The sequence below is a fragment of the Coregonus clupeaformis genome, unplaced genomic scaffold (genome assembly GCF_020615455.1).
Source record: "Coregonus clupeaformis isolate EN_2021a unplaced genomic scaffold, ASM2061545v1 scaf0757, whole genome shotgun sequence".
Lineage (NCBI taxonomy): Eukaryota > Metazoa > Chordata > Actinopteri > Salmoniformes > Salmonidae > Coregonus > Coregonus clupeaformis.
In genome coordinates, this window is record NW_025534212.1 from 224,862 (window position 1) to 235,339 (window position 10,478).

The window sequence follows — 10,478 nt, forward strand, 5'->3', positions numbered from 1 at the left end:
TGAATGCTTAGCAGGACAGGAAAATGGTCCATGTCACACACGTATCAAGAGAACATCCCCTGGTCATCCCTATTGCCTTTGATCCGGTGAACTCACTAAACACAAATGCTTCATTTGTAAATGATGTCTAAGTGTTGGAGTGTGCCCTCGGCTATCCGTAAATTAAAAAACAAGAAAATGGTGCCGTCTTGTTTGCTTAATATAAGAAATTTGAAATTATTAATACTCTTACATTTGATACTTAAGTATATTTTAGCAATTACATTTACTTTTGATATTTAGGTATATTTAAAACCAAATACTTTCAGACTTTTACTCAAGTAGTATTTTACTGGGTGACTTTCACTTGAGTCATTTTCTATTAAGGCATCTTTACTTTTACTCAAGTATGACAATTGGGTACTTTTTCCAACACTGCATAAACCGCATGTCATAGTGTCAACGTTCGATCACTATGTTTGTACAAGATGACATGGTGTTATACCTGGGTTAGTCCTGAACAGAATGAGCCTGTTTGTTGTATTGATAAGAATATGTTGCACACCACGTATCTGAATGCACGCATGACTCCATTCTGTTAGCACCAAAATTACAATCTGCTTCTCTGAATTGCCTTGTGAAAGCCTAACACTAAGATCTTATTTGATAATTTAGCTAGTCATGTTGGCAATAGAACAAGTTTTCAAATTATGCTCACCTGACCCAGACTTGCGAATTTATAATGGTCCGTTTTTGGATTGCGTAAACATCAACAGTAATTGTGTAAAGGCGGGGATGCTGTGCTGTGTTCCAAACAAAACAACTACAAGTGTGCTTGCTCTAGTTCCTCAGTGGCACAGCTAAGAGAGCTTTAAAATATAGAATAGTACATTGAAAGTACTTAGGAACTGTGCACACTTTGGAGAGGTGAGTGGCCATTGGAAACACCAGTCAGACCTCTCACTCAAACCCCTTGTTTTATATTGCATCTACACCAAATTTTCCAATAATATTCCTGTCATGTTACTGAATGTATGTGCAGAGCATTTTCTGATTTCGTTATCCAACAAAGCGGGCGAAAGTATAGTAAATGTAAAGCGCACATAAAATCAACAGTGTCAATGTTTGGATTCAGTCTTGACTCAGGTGAACCATTGTGTCCTCACCTTTATCTAATACTTTTCCCATAATCTCAAACCTTTTAATTGCTGCCCACGGTTATGCATTCCATATTTCTTCTGTAAGAAACATTTAAATGTAGCCCCTATCCATATAGGGTAATTTCCATGAGTGTAAAGGGTTATTAGGAGTAGGTATGGATGTTGTCTCAGTTTTCAAATACGCATCTTCTCTCCACAATCTCTCTTCTCCTGCCTTCCTTCCTTCTCCTCCCTCTGTAGTCTCATCCCCCCTCTCCTCTCCTTCCTTCTCACTTTCTCTGTGGTGACAGAAGGCCTCAGATCCCATTACAGGCCATTATAGAGAGCCTGTAATGGGATGAAGAGAAGTGGAGGGGGTGAGAAAGGTAAAGGGGGGAAGGGTGGTGAAGAAGGGGAGTTTTGTCCCGTTAGATCAGATAAAAAACACATAATGCTATTAGGCAGTCACACACTAATGGTCTAAAAGCCACACAGTAACAATGATAGGACATAACACACACACACACACACACACACACACTAGGTAGGGACACAGGGGATACTAGCACAGGCATCGCACACACAGCGAAAGGGACAAGATTCATGGTTTGAGGTCAGCTCCAAGGTCTCTCAGCACCAGCACACTGAGGCAGCTGTTGCTCGTCATCATCACACACACAGACATGAACTAGTTACAACCGTTCTAGATAGGACATGACTTCTCTTCTCACAACCCCACAGTTCTGACACCGGTATGCAGTATGCACTGCAGTATGTGGTGTGTGTGTGACAGGGCTGGTACCGCTCCTGTGGTGTGTGTGTGTGTGTGTGTGTGTGTGGACGGAAGAACCTAAACCGGATGCCATATCCTACATATCTTTCTTACCATAATCAATATGCGTTAACATGTTTAATTGTTGCACAAAAGTTTAAATGGTTTGAAGTACAAGTGTTTTTCTATAACCCTGTGACCCAGATCACACAGAGTTCTCAGAGGCCTCAACCTTGCTGGCAATCCAACCTTGACTTGCCGCTTAAGCTGCTGAATATCACTCTCTGTACACAAATCAGCCAGATGCCTCACTGTTTTTCTCATTGTTCAATTGAAAGATAAATGAGATTCATGTCACCCAATGTCCTTGTAATGATGCATGTATACGTAATTCAGAATGACTATTTTATAGTCTTGAGACTCATTTGCTTCTTAGCCATTAGGGGTTTTTTAACCACTGTTCTGACATACTTGTAAACATCCCATGCTATTAATTTTTGTACTATGCTCTTGCATCTAAGATGTAACTTGTCCTTACAATATCTGTATTAAATGTGTTACTTCACCACAGCATGGCTGAGTCTCCCCTCTTTCCAGCCAAATAAAGCGTATCAGAAATTAGAGGTCTACAGAGTGTGTACACAATCTCCCCGCGGACAACCGGATCCAGATGGGAACTTGGATCACATTCTCCCAACAGCAAACCATCCACCTGACGCGCGCGCACACCACACACACACACACACACTACGGACATATAACGCTAATCAGGATACATGTTCCCTGCTCTCAGGAATGTGTGTACTATGTTGCCAGTGCCTTGGGAGCCATGGTGGTTATTGGTAGTCATCACAATGAAATCACTGAGGACCAGACTCCTGGGTGTCTAGTTTGCCTCTACATTGTTCCAGTCCCCTAGCAGGCAGACACTACCCAGTACCCTGCTTTATCCCAGGGGACTATGGAACAAATGATAGTTCACTCCAACATCAAGATGTTTCCAACCCTCAAGACATGAGCGGAGTCTACACATTAGATGATATGGGACTTGGACTCATCTCAATATTAGACCCCTTTAAAAAGGCCTGGAACCTGCTGCTTTTGGAGTCTAACGATCACTTCGTACAATAATTGTATTACACATTTTCTCGGAAATCCATTGGGTGTGGTGTTATGGGGGTAAACGCTAGCTGTAACATTCTGTTTTCCTCTGATGCCATATCCTGTACCAGAAGAATCAATTAGCTCCGCCTTAAGCTGATTGCTGAGCTTTGAACGCATGGTATACAGTATACAGTTACACACCCTCTACGCTCACAAACACACACCAATTCACAGCCAACAGAATCAGCGCCTGTATACATATGCAGGAGGTTCTTTGGGCGATAGTAAGAAATTCTTCCAAGAAAAATCTAAAATAGTGCTAAATTGTTACTAGTAATTTTTACTTAAATGCGCAGTAACATGGCCACCCCACCACCATTGTTATAAGTGGGGAAAAAAAGTATTTAGTCAGCCACCAATTGTGCAAGTTCTCCCACTAAAAAAAGATAGAGAGAGGCCTGTAATTTTCATCATGGGTAACATCAGCTATGACAGACCAAATTGAGAAAAAAAATCCAGAAAATCACATTGTAGGATTTTTTATGAATTTATTGACAAATTATGGTGGAAAATAAGTATTTGGTCACTAAAACAAGCAAGATTTCTGCTCTCTCACAGACCTGTAGCTTCTTCTTTAAGAGGCTCCTCCGTCCTCCACTGGTTACCTGTATTAATGGCACCTGTTTGACTTGTTATCAGTATAAAAGACACCTGTCCTGACAACCTCAAACAGTCACACTCCAAACTCCACTATGGCCAAGCCCAAAAAGAGCTGTCAAAGGACACCTGAAACAAAATTGTAGACCTGCACAAGGCTGTTGGAAGACTATGAATCTGCAATAGGTAAGCAGCTTGGTTTGAAGAAATCAACTGTGTGGGAGCAATTATCCAGGAAATGGAAGACATACAAGACCACTGATAATCTCCCTACGATCTACGGGGCTCACGCAAGATCTCACCCGTGGGGTCAAAAATGATCACAAACGGTGAGCAAAATCCCAGAACCCGGGGGACCTAGTAAATGACTACTGCAGAGAGCTGGGACCAGACAAAGCCTACCATCAAGTAACACACTACGGCGCCAGGGACTCAAATCCTTCAGTGCAAGACGTGTCCCCCCTGCTTCAAGCCAGTGCATGTCCAGGTACGTCTGAGGTTTGCTCAGAGTGCATTTGGTTGATCCAGAAGAGGATTGGGAGAATGTGTGGTCAGATGAAACCAAAATATAACTTTTTGGTAAAAAATAACTTGCGTCGTGTTTGGAGGACAAAGAATGCTGAGTTGCATCAAAGAACACCATACCTACCTTTGTGAAGCATGGGGTGGAAACATCATGCTTTGGGGCTGTTATTTTTCTGCAAAGGGACCAGCACAGTGATCCGTGTAAAGAAAAGAGAAAAATGAATGGGGCCATGTATCGTTGAGGATTTTTCCCTGGTGAAAGCCTCCTCCCATCAGAAAGGGCATTGAAGATGCTGGCGTGGCTGGAGTGCTTTCAGCATGACAATGATCCCAAAAACGCTCCGAACATGAGTGGCTTCGTAAGAAGCATTTCAAGGTCCTGGAGTGAAAAGGCACAGCCATCTCCAGATCAACCCCATAGAAATCTTCAGAGAGGGGTTGAAAGTCCATGTTGCTCAGCGGCAGCCCCAAAACATCACTCTCTAGAGGAGGTCTACTGGCATGGAGGAATGGGCCAAAATACCAACTTAACAGTGTGTGCTAGAAAACCTTGTGAAGACTTACAGAAAGCGTTTGACCTGTGTCATGGGAGCAACAAGGGGTATATAGCAAAGTATTGAAAAAACTTTTGGTATTGACCAAATACTTATTTTCCACCATAATTTAAGGCAATTCATTAAAAAATCCTACAATGCTGATTTCATGGATTTTTTTTTCTACGTTTTTGTCTGTCTAGTTGGTGTACCTATGATGAAAGTACAGGCCCTCTCATCTTTAACTTTGGGAGAACTTGCACAATTGGTGGCTGACTAAATACTTTTTTACCCACACTGTATGGGTATCAATAAAGCGTCTTGGCGCTAACCCCGTCTCCCTCAAACCATTGACAACTGCATGCCATTTCAAGGGATTGTTAAATAAATGTTAAGTATTTAGGTTGTAATATCATCACCCTATTGAAGAGCATAGTCGGAACGACACATTTCAGATTTTTGCATGCAAAGCAATTGCGCAATTTTGCTCGCTCTATCCAGAGTTACAGTTGGGAGAACAAGTATTTGATACACTGCACCGTTTTGCATTTTTGAGTCCTGCTTACCAAAGCATGTAGAGGTCTGTAATATGTTTATCATGGGTACACTTCAACTGCTAGCAGACGAATCTAAAACAAAAATCCCGAAAATGACATTGTATGATTTAAGTAATTACATTTGCTTTTTAGTGCATGACATAAGTATTTGATACATCAGAAAAGCTGAACTTAATATTTAGTTTTAGAAACCTTTGTTTGCAATTACACGAAAGCGTCGTTCGTTTCCTTAGGTCTTGACCAGAGTTTTTGCTACGCCTGGGGATTTTTGGCCCACTCCTCGCCTACAGACCATCTCCAGATCCTTCGGGTTTTCGGGAGGGCTGTCGCTGGGCAATACAGTCTTTCAGCTCCCTCCAAAGATTTTCCTGGCTGGGTTCGGAGTCTGGAGACTGGCTAGGCCACTCAGGACCTTGGGAGAGGATGCTTACGACGCCACTCCTTAGTTGCCCTGGCTGTGTGTTTGGGTCATTGTCTGTGCTGGAAGAGCCAGCCACCCCCATTTCCTCTAAATGCTGCTCTAGAAGGATTGTTGCCATTACCGCGTACATTAGCCCCAGCCATCTTCCCCTCATCTGATACAGTGCCAGTCGTCTGTCCCCCTTTGCAAAAGCATCCCCAAAGAATGATGTTTCCACCTCCATGTCCACAGGTTGGGATGTGACAGCTCGGGGTTGTACTCATCCTTCTTCTTCCTCCAAAACGGCAGTGGAGTTTGGGCCAATAAGCTCTATTTTTATGCCTATTCAGGCCGCATGACAATACTCCCATTCCTCCTCTGGATCATCCAATGGTCATTGGCTAACTTCAGACGGGGCTTTGCTTGGCCTCGGGGACTTCTGCGTGCGCTGCGGATTTTGCAATCCATGACGGCGTAGTGTGTTACTAATGGTTTTCTTCCAGGCTGTGGTCCACAGCTCTCTTCAGGTCATTGACCAGTCCTGCCGTGTAGTTCTGGAGCTGATCCTACACCTTCCTCACCTGATCGTGGTGCCCCCGAGGGTGAGACTTGCATAGACCCAGAGGGTTGATTGACCGTCATCTTGAACTTCTTTCATTTTTCACTACTACAATAATTGCGCCAATGGCAGTTTGTTGCCTTCTCACCTGAAGCTGCTTTGCCTATTGTTCTGTAATAGCCCATCCCAGCCTTGTGCAGGTCTGCAATTTAGTCCCTGATGTCTTACACAGCTCTGGTCTTGGCCATTGTGGAGGTTGAGTCTGTTTGATTGAGTGGACAGGTGTCTTTTATACTGGTAACGCGAGTTCAAACAGTTTTGTGATTATTAAGTAATGAGTGGGAGAACAGGAGGATAGCCTTAGAAAAACTAACAGGTCCTGTGAGACGAATTCTTACTGTTGGTTGGTAGGTGATCTTAAATACTTATGTCATGCAATTAAATGCAAATTAATTACTTAAAAATCATACATTGTGATTTTCTGGATTTTTGGTTTAAATTCCGTCTCTCACAGTTGAAGTGTACCTATGATAAAAAGTACAGACCTCTACATTGCCTTATGCTATTAAGTAGGAAAACCTGCAAAATGCGGCAGTGTATCAAATGCTTACGCATTCTCCCCCTACACTGTAGAAGTACTTGCATGCTTTGCAAGATCAGTAAATCAATGGATTATGCTGCACGGAGGGTAGCATTATGGTGAAAGCTCAATGTTGGCCACCATTAATTGGATATTTGAGTGATAAAATAACATTAACCTACCTGATAAATGGGTGTGGTTTAATATAATTTCCCCATCCTTTTTGTGGGCTCTGTAATCCTGACAAGCAGCAGAAGGGCGCATTTGCCGATGCTGTTAGCTGATAATGTTTGCTTTGAAAGCTACCAGTCCGAAGCTTAGTACAGTTGGCTAAATATGTAGTGATGGTAAGTAGACCTATTATTTACTTTTTCCTCCAGCCAATGTAAAGCCTACCTATGCAAAGTTATTCCCTTTTCAACTTAGTTTTTAAGTATTTATGGGGTTTGCTGCTGAAAGGTTAGGCACAAATATCATACCCTCCCCAAAATTGCTAACCCACTATTATTGTATTAGTTTATGATGTTATATTTGTGCGTCTAGACTTTATCGTAGTCACGGTCATTCAGGATATCTGTAATCATGGTTGAACATAAACATTAATGTGAAATTGTTTGTAGAATTTTGACATATCTGGTATCTTATTTAACCAAAAGACTTGAGAATAGCAATGTGATTTACCATTAGGTAGCTTGGTGGTTAAGAACGTTGTACCAGTAAACCGAAGGTCGCTGGTTCTAATCCCCTGAGCACGACTAGGTGAAAAATGTATCGTGTGCCCTATGAGCAAGGCACTTAACCCTGTGCGCTCCTGTAAGTCGCTCTGGATAAGAGCGTCCCATGGTAAATGAATAAAATGTAAAGTAATAGCTTCAAATCCGTAAGTGCTGGAGTACAGAGCCAAAGCAACAACTTGAGTAACATTCAGTGTGCTGTCCCATACTTGGAGCTCGCTGTTGGCTGGTTGAAGCTAATTTTTTTCAGTGGATAAACTAGATGGCTATATCCAAATATTGTAGGTAATTTAGCTTTACCATCTATTATAGTGGTGTGACAGAGCGTGAATGGCTACAACAAGGACTTGCCAATGTCCAAGCTCTCTCCAAAAAGCCTATCTCTGATGAAGCAAGTCAATGACGCGTCGCTTATCTATTCATGCCAAATAAATGCATAAGGCTACTTCCTACCTAAATTACATTTTCAATTGATGTTTACTGATCATGAAAGCAGCATGCAGTTACTTTTGCTGTCTGATGCCTTTGAACTTCGCTAATTGTGGAATCAAGTGTGGCGTTTCTGATATTCTTTCTTCAAGAGGTTATTAAAACCAAATAGTTAGCTTTACTACATTTTTATTTATCCATGAAAACGGCAAGTAGTTGTCAATGGTTTTAGCGGAGCTGGGGGTGTTCCTGCGCAGTCCAAATCAAGCACTCAACACTATGTGCCGTTTTATTTAACAACCTATTGTTTCTGTTGCTAGCGCAGCTGATAAAAAAAGAAATTCAGTGCGCGCTGATGTCTGAGGGAAAAAACTGTGTTAGGTGCTTGCAGTAACTGTGCTTTGTTGTTGTGATATCTCAAACGAAACTGAGCAGTTTCTACTGCCCACCGTTCATATGGAAGAGTCCATGTGTAACAGTGGTCGAGTTGTGAACATGCTGTTCTCACCTCACATCAGCTGTGTGTGCACTTTTTTGGGCCCGGTGCGGTGTGTGTGTGTAAGTGTGTGAATCTTTTTGTGCTGCTTGGCGGGTGCAGCTGTTGCAAGCTCCAAGACAGCCCAAAAAACAGCAGCATATGCCTACCATACCACCGTCAACACCTTTCCTTCTCTCGCTCTCTCCCAGTCTCTCTCTCTCTGATGTGAGCTGCGCAGTATAAATCTGTTAAAGCACACACATTGCAATGGTACAGCTTTTTTCCTGACACGCCGCTGGAAAAGGCCGCCGGCTTATCGTCCTACACACAACACACAGGGCCCAGGTTGAGTGTGTGTTTGGCGTGGGATTGACTGTGCGAGAACACTGAGGTGTATCTCACTGCCAAAAGTCCCCTGAACTTAGGAGACTTCAGGAGCGCACCTACACATGGAAACACACACTACAAACACAACCTGGCACAGCCAAGCAGTTCCACGATTCGGACCCAGACTGACTTTGCTGTCTGAACCCCAGACCAGAGTTCGTTTCACAGACTCTAAAATCCCTGATGCCCAGTTCAACTTTGACAGGAGAATGATCAGAGAATACAATCGGATGTATACGTAATAAAATATGTACAGTATTGTGTTGATATTGTTGCTATTACAATGGTTGTTCAATGAGCAGGTTTATAGCATGAGACACTTCCCCCACCAATGCAGTTAACTCAGCTACAGACTTACTCAGCTTATTCTAACTCTACTGTAGTCCCGGCTCCTTACACATTTACATTTTACATTTTAGTCATTTAGCAGGCGCTCTTATCCAGGCGACTTACAGTTGAGTGAAGTGCACTTTTTTTTTTTTTTTCATACTGGTCCCAGTAGAGTAGTTAGCCTCATTCCATGTCTATAACTATTCGAGCTTTACCCCACCTAGTCTCCAAAGGGTGAAAATCTGTCTTTTTCTCTTTACTGCAAAATGTTCTTCTAGGCCCTCTCGAATCTCCCCAGTATGTGTGAGTGTGGGGTGTTTAGTAGTAGGGTTGGGGATTGGAGGACTATTGCCTCCCAACACATTTTATAGAGCTTGCAGAGTGGTTTTGTGTTTTTTTTTTTTTTTCCACCACTATCCCAGATCATGTCACACTACGCAAAGTCAGTCACACACACAGTGTCCAGTATTGTGAGAGAGGGAGTGTGTATGAGAATGGGATTTTTGTGGTGCTGATTCTATCACAGCATGTTTGGATCTCATCTCCGCAATCATTCGAGACTAGTGAACAAAATTTCAAACTCACCACATGGTTTGATTTTTAGGACCTATAACCAAGCCTGAAGGAGGGAGGGTGTCAGTTGTGTGGTGTGTTCGTACCTTGCAGTAGCGTATTGACTCTCCCATAGTGAGAATGCCCACTGATGCCTGTTGTGGATACCATGGAGCTCTGAGGAAGAGAGAGGCCCAGCTTAGGTCCTAAAAACTTTAAGTGAAACAACTTCTCTGAGTCTCTGTGTGCATTATTCCCCAGTGAAAGTGTGGCTGGTGCCTGCCCATGTGTAGTGTTCAGCTGTTGGGATGAAGCACCGCAGTCACCAGGGGGCGACACCATCCGGCAACACCATTAGTAAACTGAGCAATAAACTGGCAGTTGCTTCCTATGCACATTGAGTTTCAGGTAATCGCGCTGCCAGATAATAGCTGAGAGTTTATGGCACAACACTGCCGCTGCATAAGAAAATGTCATCTTCGCTGTGTGTGTTCTGCGATCCCGGGGAGATACGAAAAAGTATGAAAATATGTGCACTCAATGTAGTGAGGTAACTGGATAAGGGCATCCTAGGTATTCAAATGTAAAAATAATTGTGGCAAAAAGTTTGTGTGTGAGTGGCTCTATGCCAGAGCACTCCCTGTCTCACGTCCACATTAGAGACAGCGTGGCCCGTCACCTAACAGGTTGGCGAAACTTAAGATTCTGGCTGTAAGAAAAGAAAGGAGTAGTGACATGCTTAACCTTTTTGGAACCTCAAGTT

At 42.8% G+C, this 10,478-nt stretch overlaps 1 protein-coding gene across 1 annotated transcript in view; it reads right to left on the reverse strand.

Moving 5' to 3' along the window:
- The window catches only part of LOC123485601 (ubiquitin carboxyl-terminal hydrolase MINDY-3-like), a 40,212-nt gene extending 30,363 nt beyond the window's left edge, over window positions 1-9,849 (reverse strand). Inside the window, exon 1 of the mRNA XM_045216625.1 lies at window positions 9,823-9,849. Within this exon, the coding sequence (XP_045072560.1) occupies window positions 9,823-9,849 (27 nt within the window). The remainder of the gene's footprint in view (window positions 1-9,822) is intronic.
- Window positions 9,850-10,478: the final 629 nt, after the last annotated feature.